This window comes from Sminthopsis crassicaudata, chromosome 1 (genome assembly GCF_048593235.1).
Source record: "Sminthopsis crassicaudata isolate SCR6 chromosome 1, ASM4859323v1, whole genome shotgun sequence".
Lineage (NCBI taxonomy): Eukaryota > Metazoa > Chordata > Mammalia > Dasyuromorphia > Dasyuridae > Sminthopsis > Sminthopsis crassicaudata.
Window position 1 is genome coordinate 555,126,815 of NC_133617.1, and position 20,394 is coordinate 555,147,208.

The window sequence follows — 20,394 nt, forward strand, 5'->3', positions numbered from 1 at the left end:
ACTGGTACAACATGAAGGTTCGGATCTGTTAAATTCATGGTTTTCTTATTGTATAGTTGTATTTTAATTATTTAGTGGTTTAGTAGTTGTAGATTTTCCAGGTATTCTTCTCTTTACATTTGCTATATCAGTATCTTAGTACTTTCAGTAAAAGATAGAGAAAGTCAGAGAGAAGAAATAAATAAATCATTACTGCTTGATAACATGTCTGAAAAAAGCTTTTGGGAAGGAGGTTAAATGGTTAAATGGAGACTTCTTTATCTTTGGACATGGTTTATCCATAATTTTCTCTTCCCTCATGATGGATTATCAGTAGTAAAAACAATAATCTTTAAAAATGTTAACATATTATAACATGATAATTATAAATATTTATAAATATAAAATTAATTAAATATAATTATAAATATTAGTAAAATAGTTTTGGGTTAAGTTTCTGGTTCTATAACTTTGACCTCAGCCAAATTATTTTACTTTTACATGTTTATTTCTCTATTTGTAAAAGGATGTGAAACCATTTTTCCCCTGATCCTTTGAGCTAAATGTAAACACACAAATTGTCATCATTTAATCTTTCTTGTGTAGTGAAGTGCTCACATATTCAGTCATATTCTTTCTTAGAACCTACAGCACCAAGAGGGAAAGGCCGAGGGATCCCACTGTTATCTCCCTATGTTCTGATTAATCCATGATTTTCAGCTTTCATCTTCTGGTAAACATGCTAATATTATATAGGCTTTTTGAAAGGTTTCCACACAGCTCTCTAAGGATACAGTTTCATTGCCAGCTCCCTCTTCCCTATATGACAAGTCCTTTCTTCCCAACTAATCTCTAAATTCAGTGGTGTCTAATCAAGACAGTAATATAATAAAGGCTTTGTAAGTCTCCTTCCTTCCAGTGAAAATTTTCTGATGTGGGTTATTGTTAAAAGGCTGTTAGAGTAATAATGAAAATACCCCATATTTACATGTGCTTTAAGGTCTGCAAAGTACTTTAGATATGTACCTTCTGGGAATCAGGTTAATAATGCCTTTAGAGAGCAGAGGTCAAATAAAACAAACAAAAAAAAACTACATTTTTTTTTTAAGGAGAAACTAATAATTCTTTGCATAATGGACGCTTGATAAATACTTGTGGAATAAAGGAGTGACATGAAAAGTTACAATTTTTTTAGAAAACATTTTTATTTTATTTTTTATAAATACTCTATCACTAGTCTGTTACCATAATGTAATATAGCAAGATTACAATTCTAACAGCATCTCAGCCACAGTAGCTAATCAATCAAAGAGAAAGGATGTCTTTTTCTTGGTTTGTTTTTTTCTTTTGTGAAAAGAGAAACACAGGTTGCATGGTGTAAAAGATGCCAATAATACACTTCAAAATTGACAGCAAATACCCCAAATTTGGCACTTCAGTTAAAACACAACTGCAGAATTCAAGATTTTTATTTTTTAGTATTAAATAGATGTAAAAAGCCAGAGCTCTCTAACAATTTTAGTCTTCAGAACAAGTGGCTGCCTGATTTCCCCCCCCCCCCCCTTTTCTTCTATGCATATTGGAGAATGGGATGAGAATTCAAGAACGAAATGAAAAAGTTAGGAAAGGAAGGTGGGGAATAAGTGAAAGAAGGAAGCAATGAAGGAAAGGGGAAGGAAAGGGAGTCAGGAAGGGAAGAATGGAGAAAGAAAGGAAACAAAGTGAAAGAGAAAAAAGGGAAGAGACAGCCAAGGAGAAAGGAGGGAAGAGAAGAAGGAGAAAAGGAGGGAAGAAAAAAAAAGCGGGTAAGGAAGGAGGTTTTAAAGTAAACCGCTTCTAGTATTGTAGTTCTCTGCTTTTCTTGTTAATCAGGGACCTCTGGTTGCGGGCTTCCCTGGCTTCTCCCAGAAAGGTGCAAAAGTGAAAAACAGACCTCTCCACTGGCTAGAAGGCGCTTTCACAGGAGCAGGGGAGCTGCTTGGAAGCGGGCGGAACTGGGGGATGAAAGGAGCCCTCCGACCCGAAGGCTCCAGGTTGCTCTCGACGACGGTGGTGGTGATAGTGGTGGTGGGGCCAGCGGTGTCGGTGGAGCGGCTGATGTCCTTGGGCCGCTTCGTCCTCGCCCTCCCCGTCTCCTTTCTTCGGGCAGTGGCCGCAGCAGCAGACGGTGCCCAGCCTCCTCCACAGCCGCCGCAGCCGGCTGTCACCAGCTTGGAAAAAGAGGTAGACGTAGGGATTGAGAGCGCTGTTGGTGACCACCACGATGCCCAGCGCAGAGGCCAAGCCCTCGCCCTGCCCTTCGTCCGGGGCCTCAGACGACCAGGCAGCTGCCAGCTCTGCCGCGAAGTAGGGCAGCTCGCAGACCACGAATAGCAGGGCCAGCACCAGGGTCATCTTCAGGCTTTGCACCTTGGCTCGGGTGAGGGCGCTTCGAGCTCTGCAGTGGCCGGCCTCCCAGGCGCAGGGGGACCAGGAGGCGGGAGTTGGCGCCTGGGGTGGCTGCTGCCACAGAATATAGAGCAGGCGCCCGCAGGCGACGCCCAGGATGGCTAGAGGTGCCAGGAAGCCCGCGATCGCCCCATACACAGTGTAGACCTGCAGGTGCCAACGAGGCAGGGCTCTGAAGATGGTACGACACCGACGCTCCCCGGACCATGCCCAGGCAGAAGCCGCAGACCCTGGAGGGCTCTGAGAGGCGGTCACGGAAGAGCTAGTGGTGGATGCAGCCGAGGGCAAGGCTGGAACCCCGCTGTAGCCGTCGGGGGGACTGGCGGCCGGCCAGCCACGGACGACGAAGGCCTGGGGCAGGGCGAGGAGCAGTGCCAGCAACCAGCCCAGGGCCACAAGGGCGCGGGTGGGCAGGGGCGGGCCCAGGGGCCGGCTCACCACTCGGTGTCGCTCCAGACAGATGAGGGCGAGAATGTTGGAGGAAGCCAGGAGCGCGGACACCTGCAGCAGCTTGACGACTCGGCAAGCCAGGTCTCCCGCCACCAGGTGGGTGTTTCCCAACAGCTCCCAAGCTAGTTGCGACAGCACAGTCCCCCCGCACACGTACAGGTCGGCCAGGGCCAGCTGCACCAGCAGAAAGTCCATCTTCCGACGCTTGGGGCCAGCCCAGGGTCCGCCGCCGCCGCCGCACAGCGTGCAAAGCACTGTGGCGTTGCCCACCACTGCCACCACCAAGATTATCCCGAGGGAAACGAGCCGCACCTTGTGGCTTAGAGGAGTGGGTAGCGGGGGCAGCATCCCGGCAGTAGGGTCCCTCACGGACGACTGGTTGAAACCCTGCCCCAGCGGGATGGAGATGGAGAGGTTAGGTACCTGCGGCAGAGAACCAGGGCCAAAGGGATCCTCCATCTCCTGGCCAAGGATGCACGGATGGTGAAGCGGTGGCTAGGCAGGTAGTTGGGATGGGGAGTGGTAATTTGAGGTGAAGGTTAAGGAGCGCTCCACCCGCTGGGCCACCGGGTTAAGTTCCTTCTCGGAAAACAAACTTTCTTGACAACGCACAAAGAGTGATGAACACCGATGGATTTGCTCTCTTCCCTTTTTTCGTTGTGTCTCCGTCATTTGATACTGCGAGACGTGGGCTGTGCACCAAGAGAAGACACGATCGCTTATTCGCCACCCCCCACCTCGAGCCGACGCTTTCCCCTCCAAGCAGTCCTGCCCGCCCCCAGTCTTCCCTGGAGCGCGGTGAATGGAGTACATCAGCCTTGAGAGAACGGCGCACACTCGCTAGAAGTGGCCTTGCAGCGCAGTCAGAAAATTCTTTAGGCACAAAAGCACTTGGACAGATAATGAACGATTTGGCGTGAGTCTTGTAACCGTCTCCGCTCGGCAAGCACCTGCGCGCGGGAAGCACCTGGTACTCTAGGGCTTCATAGGAACTTCTTTAAAGGACTGAAGCGTTTTCCTAAACGCTGAGATGGGGACAATTTACCCGGTTGAAATTTCAGCTTGACTCAGCATCAGCATGAGAAAACAAAAGCACAGAACACGATAGCAAACATGAAATCAAACCAGGAGAATCTCCAAGAAGCTTGGTACGTATATCCCGTCCAATAATAGTGCGGATTTTGTTGCACTGACTTCTCCCAAGAATGAAGTCGAAGACTGGCAGTTGTGATTGTTCGATCAATAAAAGGGTTTCCTCTTTTCTACAGTAGCCGACAGCCACCCTCTCTGTGATGTGAAATTAATTTCATTAGCTAAAGAGTGAGTTAATAGGTTTAATGCAAGTAAGTAATCCATCTATTGCTTTTCCCCTTATATTTTGATCCAGGGACGGATGTATCGTGTCTTCTCAATCTCTTAGTTTCCCCTTCCACCAGATGGGACCGAGGGACTACGCCTCCATTAAACCCAAGAAAAGGTGACTAAGAAAATGTAAATGCAGCCATTTTTTTTTTTTGAAAGAGAAATCCAAGTAAACGGTTTCGATTAAATAAATACTTTCAGCAGACCTCGCCTCCTCAGCCTTCCCATAAACATGATTTAATTTTTTTTGTTGGAGACATTAATTTGAACAGTTGCAATCCTTCCAGTAAGGTTAAGGATCCTGACAACAATCGGGTTTATAATTAGGAAGGAAAAATGCTTGTAATCCGAGATTTGGGAAAGACTAAAAATCTGAGTGCTAGAACCCCGTGGTGTTTGCCTAGTTATCCCCTCCTGCCAAGTTTTTTCTCGGAAAAAAATATATTTTTCACACATGCTTTTCAATACCACCTTTAATAATGCCTTTGTCAATGATTATTCATTGTCCTCACCTCCAGTGGATTTGAATTAGGGGTTCTAATCCAGGTCCTTTATATTTATTAGCATAAATATAAAAGGTCAGTTGTGTAGCTCTGGATAAGTCACTTCATATCTTTCCATAAATGTCAAATGAAAGGGTTGTTCTAAGCCCTACCAGTGAACCAGCTGGGTGGTACAAGGGATAGAGTGTCCAGCCTGGAGCCATCTTCCTGAGTTCAAATCTGGCCCCCCCAGACACTTATCAGCTTTGTATCCCTGGGTAGTCATTTAACCTGTTTGCCTCAGTTTTCTCATCTGTGAAATAACCTGGAGAAGGAAATGTATCTTTGCCAAAAATTTGAGTTCCTCTTCCCGTTATATTTTTTTGGTGAAACATAGCAAGTCACTTCATGGCTGTAGAGATCATAAAATTCAACCACAATGAGCATATTATAAAGGTCTTAAATAATTTATTTATATTAAAACATATTGTTAATATATTTTGTTTTAACATGACAGCGATTTCAATATCTTTCTTTCCCCTGAAATCTCCTTTGAGACAAAGAATATGCCATCTCCATCTAAACCCTGAGAAATAGGTGGGGAAATACACTTTAATTCTTCCTGGAGAGGAAAAGACATTTGGGGAAAAGGTGGTGGTTTAGTCATTCATTCAATAAAGATGTATTAAGTGCCTGCTATATGCCAGGTACCAGTGCTGAGTGCTAGAGTAGAAAGACAAAACACAGTCCATACCCTCAGAAGCTCATAATCTAATGGGGGAGAAAAGCAAACAACTGTGTACAATCAAGCTATATAAAGGATAAATGGGAAATAATAATTAGAACAATACATATTTATATAGTGCTTACTATGTACCAGGCACTATGCCAAGTGCTTTACAAATACCAGGAAAACTACCTATTAGATTTGTTAGGAAAAACTACCAATAGTAGGTAGGATTTTGGCTGGGATTTGAAGGAAGCCAGGAGGCAGATGAAGAGGAAGAGCATTCCATGAATGGAGAATATCCAGTGAGAAATGTCAGAAGATTTTTGGAGATCAGTGTCACTAAATCAGAGTAAGGAAGTGGGGATAGTAATAAGATCATTAAAGTTGTGGTTAGGTTATGAAGATCTTTGAATGACAAATGGAAGTAACAGGGAGCCACTGTTCATATACAAAGTGGTGTGGATGAATTGGTTGGACCTGCATTTTAAGAAAAGCACTTTGGTAGATAAGTGCAGCAGGATAAATTGGAGAAGAGACTAAAGCAGGCTGATTTACCAATAGCATGTTACAATAGTTCAGGGGTGAGGTGATGAAGGCCTTCACTGGACAGTGGCAATTTCAGAGGAGACAGGATGAGAGATATTGGGAAATAAAATGCACAGGTTTTGGCAACTGCTTGGATATGGAAAATGAGAGAGAGAAAACCTTTGTCTTTGTGCAAGGCTTTCAGACAAGACACATTTAACAAATAAAATACATTTATCATTTAAATATTTATTAGCATAAATATAAAAGACATTCAAGAGAACTCATAGAATGGGAGTAAACATGACTGAAGAACATTCAAATATGAAAAAAATAAAAGAATGACATCTCACTTTATTCATTTGCAAAATGTTCTTCAATGGAACATTTTTTTTTTAAAGCAACTACAGTGATAACAAAGTTAAGGCTAGATCAAGGTTCTTTTTAGTCTTAATAAACTCAATTCCCCAGGCTCATGCAAATTTTAATCCAGAGTGCTGAAAGAACTGATGTGTTCAAGGAATGAAATGATAAACTGTCTAGTGAGTCTGCTTTTTAATGTCTATGAGAAATTGGGTAAGTTACGTAACTTCAATGGACTTCACAGTCTTCTATGAAATAAAGGCATTGAACTATCCATCTTCCAGTTCTAAATCTATGATCTCATGGCTGTTCTTATTTGATATATAATAAAATTTAAAGTTTCAATAAATTGTTAAAACATTTCACATATTATCCTCATGTTAAAGTATTTCTAACTATTTAGTTGTTTTATTCATATTTTAATTAGGTTTTTAATGTCAGCACCTGATGACAGCTATATCAGAAAACATAATTTTAAAAACATCTTTCTTATATTATAAATTATAATAGCATTTAATAAAATTGCTTTGACTGCTAATGGTCACTTAATTGTCAATTGTAATTGCTATTTATATTATTTGTATAAAGATATTTATACTACTTGTATATTTACTTGTACTATTTGTATAAACATATACTACTGTATTTTTATACTTCTTGTATAAAGATATAAAATCACATAATTAGAACATATTGTTATACATTTTTGTATATTTTATAAATTAGTGTTGGTTTTAAGCCATTGGTCAATTGCACTTTCATACTTCATTGGTTCTTTCAGCCAATCCTGGTGCCATCTAAGGTTTGCTATAACTTTTGTATAGTTTTGTCCTAAGCTGTTTTTCCAGCTGATAAACTGTTTCTTGTTGTACTGGTGGACAGACGCAGAAACTAGAGGATAGTTTATAATGGAACGAAGCTTTTGGTCCAGAGAATGAGCGATTTCTGGAAATATTGTGGCTATATTTGTTAATTCATCTGGATCTGAAGAAAGGTCTGAAAGAAAAAAAAATCATATGGCTGAAAAATGTATTTGTTATTATTCAAAAATTATTAAATCACCTGCAGGAAAGGTAACATTTTATGTTAAATTCAGAATGTAATTCAGAATGTCATTATTTTATATTAGATTTGGTGTTTGTGAGAAACTGCTTCCTTTATCCTCTTGTGGTGTCAAAATAAAAAACATTAGAACTAGTTAATGTGAATGATGAGCAGGAGGTGTACCCTCAGAATGCAAATGAGGAACGGTCCCATTTGTCTGTCTGATAATGGCAATGTCTTACCACTATTTGGCTTCCTGTTATCCTTTCCTGTCCATTCATTAGCAATGTGGCTCAAAACTTACTCCAATTATAAAAGAACAATCTTGGTTGCCAAAGTATAAATCCTTCTGGTAATTGAGTAAGTTACAAGGATAAATTCCTTAAGAACCATTAAAAAAATAACACCCGGATTCATGAATTCTTGATATATCTAAAAGAAAAATAACTTGTTCTTGAAACTTTAGTTAGACATTAATTTCTTTCATATTGTTGCTTTCTATCTACAAAGACAAAAATCTGCTCTCTTAACAAAGGGGATCTAGTTCTAGAATAAGCAAGTTTCTGGTAGATATATTTAAGGATTTAATATTCCTTTCATTTAAAATATGCTAAGAATACTGAGTATGATATATTATGTTTAAAGTAACGCGAAGATGATAATGTTAGTTCAAAGGCTAAGCACAGCTTTGTGCATTAAGTAGGTGCTTAATAACAATCTGTCCATCAAATGGAATTATTAGAAAACTATTTAAATAATTCACACCAGACATATACTAATAAAAATCAAATTAAATTTTATTCATAAAATACTTTCAGAATAAAAGTGACTTCAATCATTAATTTAGTGCTATACTGAAGTACTGTGGAAATAAATTTAGGTATAACTATTTCTCTTCTTTTTCAGGTTAAGTTGTATGTAGGTATCACCAAAAAACTTTAGGTATGCTGAAAATTTTATAAATATCTTATATATCTGGTAATTATTTTCCTAAAAGTTCTGATTGTTTTAGGGTTGTCTATGTCTATGTTTATAACGAAATTATCTATTTGATCAAATTTCGTTGAGTGTATGTTTGATTTTTTCCTTTACAACTGTATATTCTGTGTCCTGTAACAGAGAAGAAAATCTCTTGCTGACTTGGCCTATCACTCTATGTCAATTGAACTTACTAGTCAAGTGCCACCAGAAGTTTGTTTCCTAATATATATTATATGATAGCTTTTTAGAGCAGGGAGACCAATGGAAAAATTCTACAGGGAAACCTGTAGAATTCCAGGTGAGACTACTAATTGGTTTCCTTCCTTGGCCTACCTTTGATTCTTTTAGAAACCTATTTCACAATAAGGAGGACCCTGATCTATGTACCAGTATATAAAAAAACCCATAGTCACCTTCTGATGCTGACATCCTGAATTCTTGTTGTAGGGGAACTGGAATATTATTACTAATATATTACTATAATACAATTTTTTAAATTTTATATAATAACTGACATTAACATAGTGCTTTAAATTTTCTAAGATGCTTTATGTACATTACTAGTTATTTTGAAATAACTTTGATAGTTTGATAATTAAAGAAAAAATTAGCATTAACATATGATTAAGGAAAAAACTGGTATTAATATGTGATTTTAAATACTACCATAATATTCCCATTTGAATTTTTTCCTTTAACAACAGGATATATTATCAAGATTTTTAGAAATTTAAATACTTTAATACTCAACTTCATTCAATGATATCAATGAAAAATTACTTTCCCACTTTTGCAAAAAAAAAAAAAAAAAAAAAAAACAACAACAACAACAACAAAAAACCAAACAAACAAACAAAAAAAACCAAACAAAGATAACACATCAGTATAAGACAGAAGAGTCCTTCAATTTCTATCTGAAAGAAACTGGTGCAATGTATATACCTACCATATTAAAGCTTGATTCATTATACTTTTGTCTATTATAATATGAAAGGACAAAAACTGTGAAGTTAATGAAATCCTGCTTTGGAGATCTTTACTAGAATCAATTTAGAGTCAGACTTGCATTCAGGAAGACATGTGGTTACCCATTCTGATTATGGGACCCTCAAGCATGTTTCCTACTCTCTTAGGCAACTTAGGCAACATTCTAACACGATAATGGGAATACTGCCAATACTTCTAAGTGAGAATTATTGACTATAATGAAATCACAGATCTAAATTTTTAAAAAGGATATAAAAAAATGAAACTTGCCAAAGAGTTGAGGAGGTGATGAGGCACCATCAGAGTAAGCTATGTATTTCCATTTGTCAATTCTCAGCATATAGGTGGAAGCATTCACATTGCAGCCATGGAATTCACTCAGAATCCAGGGAGGATGAGGTCTTGTGGACTGAGAATTATTACTGAATGTTTCTGATGATAATGGAATCAAAGAATATCCACTCAGGTTCTGATGGAGAGGAACTCCAGCAATATCTAGTCATCAAAAATACAATAGCTTTTCAATAAAGTTAAAGGCACCTACAATATTATTTATATTTTTTCATTTTTCAGGCTAAGCAATGGTTACATTCATTATGAAGAAAAATAAATCATGTTTTTGATATGGAGCACAGACAGGGCTTAGTTGCATGAAATATGCATAAAAATTCTCAAGTTAATATTTTTAGCATGACAGAATAAGAAATCAATTTACAAATTGAAGTAAATTACATGCAAAAAAGTCTATAAATCTATAAAATTGCAATGCATTTTTTTCATCTGAATAATGGGGTTAAGATATAAGCCCATGATCTCACAATGCACATAAACTATTTTTCACTTACAACTTAAAAAAATAAAACAGTAATGTTCAAACTTCTTAAATAATGGTTTCCACATCTATAAAATGAGAATACTACTATTTGTATTTATTGTCTCACATTGGGGATGAGAAGATTACGTGTGTATGTGTGTGTGTGTGTGTGTGTGTGTGTGTGTGTGTATATATATATATATATATATATATATATATATATATATATATATGTAGACACTGCCTCAATATTTCCTGAAGTCCCAACCACTGGTTAGATATCTTCTTTATAGGCATCTCAAATTCAACACATGCACAACAAAACTCATTATCTTCCACGATTAAATGTGATCCTTATTATAACTTCCTTATTTTTGCATAGAGTTAACAGTATTCTTCTAGTCTCCTAGGTTTATAACTTCAGAGTTGTAATAATAGCTAAGATTTATGTAAGTTTACAAAGTGTTTTATATATATTATTGAATTTGATTTTCACAATAACCCTCTGGGGTGGGTTTTATTATTATCAACCTCATTTTATAGTAACCTCTCCTTCATGCCCTATGGCAAATTACTTGGCAAGATTTGTGGAATTTATCCCCAGTCACATTAAGGACCCTACTACTTGTTGCTTAAACAAGTAATTCCTTTCCAAATGGATATTTATCTTTTAGTATCACTTTCCACCAAACCCTCTTTCCCATGGCTGCCAAAAACACTTTACTTAAAGTATAAGTCTTGATTGTTATGAATCTGTATGCTTACTTTTGCCCCTTTACCCACTGATGAGTTTCTCTTAGAATTTCCATTTTGAGAAAGTTCAGCTAGCTTTCTTTCTTTGGATCTCACTATTAGACTTCTGCCTTCTCTCTCTGCCCCAGAGGCCTCTCTGGGTTTCTCTAAGCTCATTTTGAGGAAAAGCTCCAACAACTCATTCTTCATTCTCCTGGACTTTGAAATTTTGCCCCTATAAGGATAATTTCCACTCCTCTCTCTCTTTAGTGACCTTTTACATGTTGTGTTCTGCCAATAGAATGTAAGCTCCTTGAGTGCTAGGACTCTTTTCTTTTTTGGTTGTATTTGTATTCTCAGTACTTGGCTCAGTGCCTAGCACATAGTAATCCCTTAAAAATACTTATTAATTTGACTTGCTAAGAGAATTATATATGTACTAAGAGGCCTTGTAAGAGGCAGAAAACAGACTGGGTTACAGATATTTATAGGGTATTGTAGTCCATTGGATCATTTGTGTGTTACTGTTTTAACAATTGTGAAAGATATAACTGTTTTGGAACAATGGGAAGATAATATAAGAACTGGGTAGAAAAGTGAAATTTTAAAACTTTACCTTACAAATCTTTTTTTTTTTTTCTCCTTGAAGCAATTGGGGTTATGTGACTAGACCAGGGTCACACAGCTTGGAAGTGTTAAATGTCTGAGGTCATATTTGAACTCAGGTCCTGTTCTTTTCCACTGCACCACCTAGCTGCTACTATTTTACAAATCTTGAGATGAATAACTGCTTATGAAGTCCTGCTTTTAGACATTAGAAACCAGAGATAGGAGGGCTAAGAGATGATCAGGCCAAGAAAGAAGTAGGAGAATTAGGACACAAAGGAGAAGTTCAGGCATAAGGAGATAAGAAAAACTGTTCTCAGAAGTCAGAATATAGAGCCTAAAAGATTTTGATTGAAGCTGACAGGCTGCTCTGCAGCTATATTGCTGGGAGTCATGTTGATTGAGAGGTATTGTTTTTCTGAGAGGTGACTGGCTAGATAAAGACACAATTGCCCTCTAGTACCATCTACAACTTGAGGAAAGGGAAGTTCTGAGATTCACTTGTACTGTCCTTTATGGCCTTTAGGAGAAAAAACGAAAGGGGGAAAGATGGGTTTTATATTTACTTTGCTGAGAGACTCTTAGAAGGAAACAAAATCCCTTACTAATAGAAGAGCAGGAAGGGGAAAGGCTGGATGGCCCTATTATTGTCTATAGTTTGAGAGATAGAAAATCCTCAGAGACCTGCATAGATCTAAGGAGTCTGGAAATTTTTTTGGCTTAAGCGTATACCGCTGAAAAAGCCTAACACTCTCTCAGAACCTTTCCAAGGGTAGTTGGAAAAAGCTCATCCACCAATTCAACAGTCTGAGAGTAGAAGAAAAGTAGCTTTGATAAGGACTAGAATAGGAACAGAGAAGTGGTTTTGCCCAGCAACTACACTGCATAGACTGAAGACCTGCTGTTTAGAGTTATGAGAGTTCCTAGGCACATAGATGTTATCATTTTTGTTTCTCTACTAGGTTTCTGTGTTCAACTCCATAGAGATTATGTCCATTAGTCCATTAAATTACTTCACCTTCTATGGAGTAAATACTATAATTTCTGCATGCAACATGCAAATAATCTATATATTTCTACAGTGTTAAAAGTTACTTCTTTAATATTACATTGTGTTTTTAGGTATGTTTTTATGGAAATTAGTTTTTATAGTCAATTTTTCTAGTAATTCTGCCATTGTTCTCGACTCCATATTATGATATCAAGGAGAAAACATTTATCATAGTAGTAGGAAGGTAACTGTGTAATTGTTAACAATAACTAGTTTAAAATAGTGGGGAAAGATTAAAAATTATAACAACAAAAACATAGTGATATTACTTTTATTTATTTATTTATTTATTTTTCTGAGGCTGGGGTTAAGTGACTTGCCCAGGGTCACACAGCTAGGAAGTGTTAAGTGTTTGAGACCAGATTTGAACTCTGGTCCTCCTGAATTCAACGCTGATGCTCTATCCACTGCACCACCTAGCTGCCCCTGTGATATTACTTTTAAAATAGGAAGTATAATTTCTTGACCTAGATAATATTGGCAAAGAATCTCCTAGTTGTAGCATTAAACTCATTCTGTTTACTAAAGAACATCTATAATTTTCATGTATCAAGAGAAAGAGGTAACATGGTAGAATAGATAAAGGACCAGCCTGAAATTAGAGACTTGGGTTCAAGTCTTTTGCCTACCACAATTGTGTGCCCATTAGAAAGTGATTTATTTTCCAAGACTATAAATATAGATAAGTTGTTGATCTATATCAGTGTAGTGAACTTTCACTCCACAATTGTCTCATACTAATGAAATTAAAAACTGATTTAAAAAAACTGAATGTATGAAAGATAGATCATGTTTTACTATCTCATTCATCTTAGTTTGGTTCATTAGTTTTGACTCAATAATATTTGGGATATGGTATCTATATTAATTAATCAAGTCCAAAGCTATCAATCAGTCAAAGAGAATTTTAAAATTTAAATTACTTGTAACTGGTAAATTTTTTATAACTAATTGCATTGACTTTGTATAATCATACTTCTAGAATGCAAAGTCAGTTGGATTTTCTATAGAGGACTCATGAAGTGAGTCAAGACTCTCTAGAATAAGAAATTGATCAATAGCGTAAAATGCTATGGAAAAAACAAGGAGAAGAATTAAAAAGAGGGCATTGGATTCAAGAAAACAAGAGAGAACTGATGACTTTTCAGAGAGTGAGTGGTTCAGTGACTTTAATTCAAATATTTAGGAAATTATTTTCTTTTACATATGCAATTAGAGCAAAACTTGCACAGGAGGTTTCTGTGTCTATTTGCTTCCTTAGAGAAAATACAGATAGAGATACACATACTACTCATCTCCCTGCAAAAGAATAATATTCTCTCCTACTATTCTGTACTTAAAAGAAAGCACACAGACATTTGGAGGCTTCATGAAGATTTTTACAACTAGCTGCAATGGGAAATCTTTTTGTTTTCTGTTTTACCCAACCCCTTCTCTTTGTTCACTAACACTTAAACCTTGCAGTCAAATAAAAAGTCATTTGGAACTGTCACAAATTGGAAAGGGTATGTTTGAGATACAGTGGTATTCTTTGCTGTTAAGTTCTCAAATGGAAAATGGGTGATTTCTTTTAGGGAATGCTATTGAGAAATTTTTGTTAAATTATTCGTTGATTTGGATGACCTATTAGTTCTGTTCCAAATCTGAAATTATATGATTTTCACAAGGTAAGAAATTACGGAGTTATCAGTGGAGTGCCTGAAAATGTCAATGAAATAACAAAAGAATATATACAGGCCTCTGAAATCTCTGTAATGGAAACTGACTTATCCTAAGTGACCAAGGTTTCATCTTACCATTTCCATAATTTTTGGTGAGAATAGCTTATATAACACATACTCCTGTTAAAAGCTTCTAATGATACCAGGAAAGAAAGGGATATACTTAAGAATCTTATAATTTAAAATAGAAATCAAAAAACCTGATCTCATGTGCAAGCTTTCCAAGGGACAAAAGTAGAAGGGTATTTGATCAATTGCATAGAGATATCAGCAATTAATGACTAAGAAAATATAAGATTGAAGGATTCTTAAAAACAAAAACAAAAAAACCTAGAAGGAAAGACATACATGAAAAAATTAAAACATTAAAAATATGATTTGAAGAAAGGAGAAAAAAAAGAGGGTAAGGATTAAAATACTTTATTTATTTTGGCTGAGGCAGTTGGGGTTAAGTGACTTGCCCAGGGTCACATAGCTAGGAAGTGTGAAGTATTAAGTATCTGAATCCAGATTTGAACTCAGATCCTCCTGACTTCAGGGCTGGTACTCTATACCACCTAGCTGCCCCAGGATTAGAATATTTTTAAAGAATAAAAACCATTAGAAAATTCAATTTTATATTAGACTCTATATTACTTTAGAAACTAATTCAGAAGCCACAAAACATATTAAAATTTTCTTTTTCAAAAATCATCAAGTACTTATTCATTGTTTACTATAAGCCAGGCATTATGTTACATTAACATTATTAACATTAAGTCTGAACATTATCTTCTTCTGACTTGAGAGAATTTTGAAAGATAGCATAGTGTAGTGGATGGAGAGCTAGTATGGAAGACTTCAGATCAAGTTCTAGTAAGTCATTTAACATTTCAATGCTCTAGGCAAGTCTCTAAGTCGGTAAATTTCAGAAAAGACAGTAGAGAGAATTTTTTCATCTGGGAGATCCATATGCCAATGAAAAAACAGGTACCACTTCTATCCTTAAATGTATAAGTTTTATCATTTATAACATTTATCATTATCAAATCTTTATCATTTTGGGCAAAACATTATGACATCATTTTACATTTTGCTACAAAATGATACAAGGCAAGAATATAGAGGATAATCTTTGCCCATAGGATTCTTAATAATTAGATACATAATCATTCAAAAAAGTCTGATATGATTATCTACATAAGAAAGGCTAAGTAATGAAGAAAATTCCATGAGGACAAGAATTGTCTTTCACTTCCATATTTATAGAATATACTCTCTTGAAGGTCAAAGACTATCTTACTTTTGTATTAGTACTTGTAGTGTCTAGTATTGTATGGCACATGGCACCTGTTTAATAAATTCTAATTGTTATTGATATATTCAAGACAGAAAAAAGAAAACATAAAAATAAGTATGATATAAAAGTAAATGGAAGGCCAATGAAAAAGAAGGTAAAGAAGTTCAGGAAAAAAATGATTATATATGAGGGCATGGTGGCATTTGTGGGTTATAGAAATTATTTTATAATTCCCTGTCTCTACTACTGCAATCATTTCTTTATCATCTTGTGGTCTCCCTGCCTTAAATTTCTTCCCTCCAACCCATCTTCCACAAAGCTGCAAAAGTGATATCATTAAAATCCAGATTTAAACATGTCACTACTTTAATCAAGAAGCTCTAATAGCACCTTGCTATTAGAATCAAATACAAGTTAGGAATTTTAAACCCTTATACAAGTATGTAGGACTGAGTTGTAGAATTAAACCTTTTCAATGTTACACAGTTTAAGAATTAATCTTTTAACAGTATCCTAGTCTGATGTCCTTGGTCTTCTTTTAATGAAGAGCCCCTTCTTTTAATGAGGGGGCAGCTAGGTGGCGCAGGATAGAGTACCAGCCTTGAATTCAGGAGGACCCGAGTTCAAATCTGGTCTCAGACACTTAACACTTCCTAGCTGTGTGACCCTGGGCAAGTCACTTAACCCCAGCTTCAGGGGTGGGGGGGAGATAATGAAGAGCTGATCAGTCTCTCTTAAATGTAATACAATCAAAATATAGGGATATATGCAACTCTCTAAAAGTAGATAGATCTGAGGGTAGATCATCAAATTGATTTACGGTATATGTGGTTGATAAACTAAGAGTGACAATGTTCTTGTTGATCACATAAAGAAAGGCATCCCTTTTATTTATCACTAACCAGACTGAAAGGAAGTCTTTAGAGGCTATAGCTAGTTTCTGGAAATCATCTTTTCCAAGGATATGTGCTGACATTCACACTGATCTCTTTATTTAGTAATTGTAGAAACTCTAACTGAATATGTTTTATTATTGGTATAGGATTATTTCTCCCCAAAATTACTATAAAATGTAAGCTGGGAACTGTATGTTTATTTTGACAGGGAGAGGAGGAAGATTTTTTTTTTTTTCAGCAGGAAGAACTTAGCTGATCAGAATCTCTTTCCAAGATGCTTCACCTTTAAAAGATAAAAGGTCTTTGAAATATGTGGTTAAAATGCCTCCTCACACCCTTCAAAATGTAGTTTTTGCCCACTTTCCAGGATTATTATATAACACTCCCCTTCGTGCATTCTCTGTTCCAGACAAAACTGGATTTCTTGTTATTCTTCATATACAAGATTCTATCTGGCATCTCCATGCTTAGAATGGCATCTCTTAGGCTTAGAATGTACATCTTCTTATCTCCTTTTCTAATAATCCTTAGCTTTTTCCAAGTAGCACTTCTGACATAAAGCCTTTCTTGAATCCTTTCAGCAGTTAAGTGTCCAGAGCCCCTGAAATCACCTTGTTTTCTTTTCATTTATCTAATATCTACTTATATGGGTATATACCGATTCCCTCAAGAGAACATGAGCTCCTTAAGGGCAGACTTTTTTTATTTTGTTTTTGTATACCCAGAATCTAGGAACACCTGGGATGCAGGAGGTTATTAATAAGTGCTTACTGACCAGTTGATAGTCCTATGACTCATGTGAATATTTTGAAGGAAAAGAGAATTATGGGGAGTGAGGAGCAGAAGGATACATTTTACTTTTTATAAAGTTGAGTCATAAATGGCTTACTCAAAGCTATTGGCAAACCAGCAAAAATTGCCTTGGAACAGTCTTGTCCCATTTTCTTATCTAAGCCATACGACAGTAATTAGTTTGTACTTTGGAAATCCCATAACTTACCTAGCAGAGTGGGGTAAATATCGACAAGGGAGACAATATCTGGGACATAGAGGTTTGCTCTAATGCTTGGCCCCATCATCAGAAGAGGAACGTGGGAACTTGCTTCGTACATGCTCATTTTATAGAACTGGCGATGGTCCATGGCCAGCTCACCATGGTCAGAGGTGAAAATAACAATAGTTTTCTGAAGAATATTTAACTGGTAAAGAGTCAAAAGAATCTCACCTATTGAAAAAAGGAAAAAAGATATTATATCTTTAAAAAAGTGATTATTTCCCCCTCTCTAAATATGTATATTCAAATACTCCTTTGCTTTGGACTAATCCCTGAATGATACAGACTGAAACCCTTCCATGCCTGACAATTCTGTGAACTTCTTGTCTATATCTGACCAGAAATTCATTACAAGGAGTTCACTTAATGTGCTGGAAACTTGCCTTGCTTTCCTCTCTTATGTTATAAGGATATGAATAAAGCACTCTGGCACCCTGTTATCTTTCACTTTCAGCTCATTTTTTTTTTTTCCTATTAAACAATCCTTTGATGATATCTTTTTTTTTTCTTCTTCAGAGTTTATTTAATTTCATTCAGTATTATGCCTGCTCATATCCATATGTGTTAATTGTTAAAAATGTAAACATAGAAGCGAAAGACAGTTCTTGCTCTCTAAGAACTTTCTTAATTAGTCATTCTTATGTGGATGATCAGATCAAACTTTTTTGAGTGGTGATGGATCTAAGTAGGTAGAATATTATGGACAAAAATTACTCTTTATTCTTACTTTGTGAATACATTGATTTATATTGTTTTAATTAAATTAGATCATAGCCAACCACTATAAAATTGTGAAAGCCTGCAGTAACATTACTTTTAGTACCTATTAATGTTATTTCTATAAAATAAATGATGTAATAATATTTTGTCTAAAATGACAAAGGGTATCAGGTGGAATATTCCTATACATAATTGATAGTAGTTCCATAGCTGAGATAGATATTGGTCCTATTTATCACTGCCAATGCCAAAACTACATATGGTAACACAGCCTGCTTTAAAAGTAACTTGACTGCCTTTGCCATGGGTGAGTGCTGTGTTGAAGAAAAGCTACTATATTTTGCCATTATTAAAATCTATTGAAATAGTCCCCAGCATAACAAAGAGAGTTCTGGACTTGGGGTCAAGAAGATCTGACTTCACTTCTTGTCAAAGATGCTTAATTGGTTTGTGACTTTGGGACAGTTATTTCTCTTTTGAGAGAGTTCAGATCTCTATCAGTAGAGGGAATTTCTATAACAATGAAATCACAAGTCCTTACTGTACTGACTTAATTTTATCAATATATTGCTCTTTAATTCTCATTGTAAAATGCTAGTTTAGAAATTAAATTCCAACTTTCCAGATCTTGTTAATATTCGAATACTGGCAAAAACGTCCATCCACTTCCTGTCTCCTAAAAAAGGACTAGAATTTCCTGTATTCATAACCTGTGATAACCACAGATTAATTCTAAACAGCAAAACAAATACTTTCCTGATATGTTACCATTTGAAGACTGCTTTAATTTTGAGATTGCCTTGAATCAAAAAGAATGTAGGAAATCTATTCCAGCTGCAGATCAGTCTTGTTTGCTGGAGTCGTAGGTAAACAGGAACATTCTGGAGTTACCTGGACATCAAGAGCTTGAGTTTTTAGGACTGATTCTATATCTTAGAACTAAAGCTGTCTTTGAAATGCCCTGCCTTTTGCCTACCCACGTTTGGCTAATGCCCCCAAATCAGCCTTCTCATCCAAAAAATTTGTCGTAAGCAGATGGTAGCCTTCTTTGATTCCTTTTTGATGTCTGAATAAACTGAATTATCTTCCAAGTTATTTTATCAGCTGATAACTGGGATATGCAAAGGTTTATTCCACAATTAATAGTATGTCTACCAATCTTTACAGGCATCAAGTATGCTGTCTCTAAGCAACTGTTGTATGAACATCCTTGAGTAATTTTCTACAAGTCACTAAACCAGCCTGAATCACAGTCGAGTTAGAAAAACAACAATATTCTTTTTCTCTATATAATTGCTTATTAATTATACCACCTACCAAGCATGGCATCTGTCTCAGCACACATAGCATAATAAAATGCTTTAATATCTCTAATTTCTTTCTTTGTAAACTGCCCAGTGCAGTTTTTAGTGTAGGAAGAATAATAATCTACAGGGTGCATTTCTGACAAAGGAGACCATTTTGGAATTTTGATAGCTTTATAAAATACCTAAAAAATAGAAAGAAAACTCAGTTATATAAAGTTATGTATTTTAACATATTATAAATGCTAACCTATAGTTTCTAAATAAAGATGGTAAGGAAAGACTTGCCATAAATTATTTATAATATTTATAATCAATTAAATATGGAAATTATGTACCTATTCATTTATATGACATTGTAAGTTACTATCTATTTGTATACAATATATAGTATTTCTTAAATTATCTTAAAAGTTATATAACCAAATTGAAATGGCTATAATTACTTGTTAACAGAGAAACTCTAAGCAATAAAAAGAAAAGAAAACCAACAGTTTTCTGACAGGTGCTTTCGCCTTAAAAATCAATACCAGGAAGTAAAGAATTTTATTTAAGCTTTTCTCTTTTCTCTTCCTGATAGCTCAATGACTGAAGTACATATAATTCTGGGAGATGTCCAGATTAAAAAAAAATGACCATGGTTCACATTTCTATATGGCTTTAAAGTTTGCAAAACGTTTTCCTTATAGCTATCCTGTAAGATAAAGTAAGGCAGATATTATTATTCGATTTTGTGGATCAAGAACTTGAGAATCTGAGGCATATTAACTGACTCACTCATGGTTATAGAACTACTGTCTATGGCAGGATTCAAAATCAGGTCTCTTTGAGTTTAAGTCCAATACTCTTTTCCAATACTCTATGTT

At 36.1% G+C, this 20,394-nt stretch overlaps 2 protein-coding genes across 4 annotated transcripts in view; both read right to left on the reverse strand.

Moving 5' to 3' along the window:
• Positions 1–1,180: 1,180 nt before the first annotated feature.
• Positions 1,181–3,598, reverse strand: GPR150 (G protein-coupled receptor 150). The gene has a single exon (XM_074282055.1). The coding sequence runs from the start codon at positions 3,334–3,336 to the stop codon at positions 1,924–1,926; it is 1,413 nt and encodes a 470-aa protein (XP_074138156.1). The 5' UTR covers positions 3,337–3,598; the 3' UTR covers positions 1,181–1,923.
• Positions 3,599–6,207: 2,609 nt separating this feature from the next.
• Positions 6,208–20,394, reverse strand: part of ARSK (arylsulfatase family member K) — a 37,534-nt gene continuing 23,347 nt past the window's right edge. For all 3 annotated transcript variants that reach the window (XM_074282052.1, XM_074282054.1, XM_074282053.1), the window contains 4 exons: positions 19,542–19,713; positions 17,451–17,675; positions 9,622–9,846; positions 6,208–7,335 (listed from right to left, as the gene is read on the reverse strand). In XM_074282052.1, coding sequence (XP_074138153.1) covers positions 7,055–7,335; positions 9,622–9,846; positions 17,451–17,675; positions 19,542–19,713 — 903 coding nt within the window. In that variant the 3' untranslated portion in view covers positions 6,208–7,054. The remainder of the gene's footprint in view (positions 7,336–9,621; positions 9,847–17,450; positions 17,676–19,541; positions 19,714–20,394) is intronic.

Excerpts from the sequence above, each read along its gene's own strand:
- GPR150 (XM_074282055.1), bottom strand. The coding sequence starts at position 3,336 with ATGGAGGATCCCTTTGGCCCTGGTTCTCTGCCGCAGGTACCTAACCTC.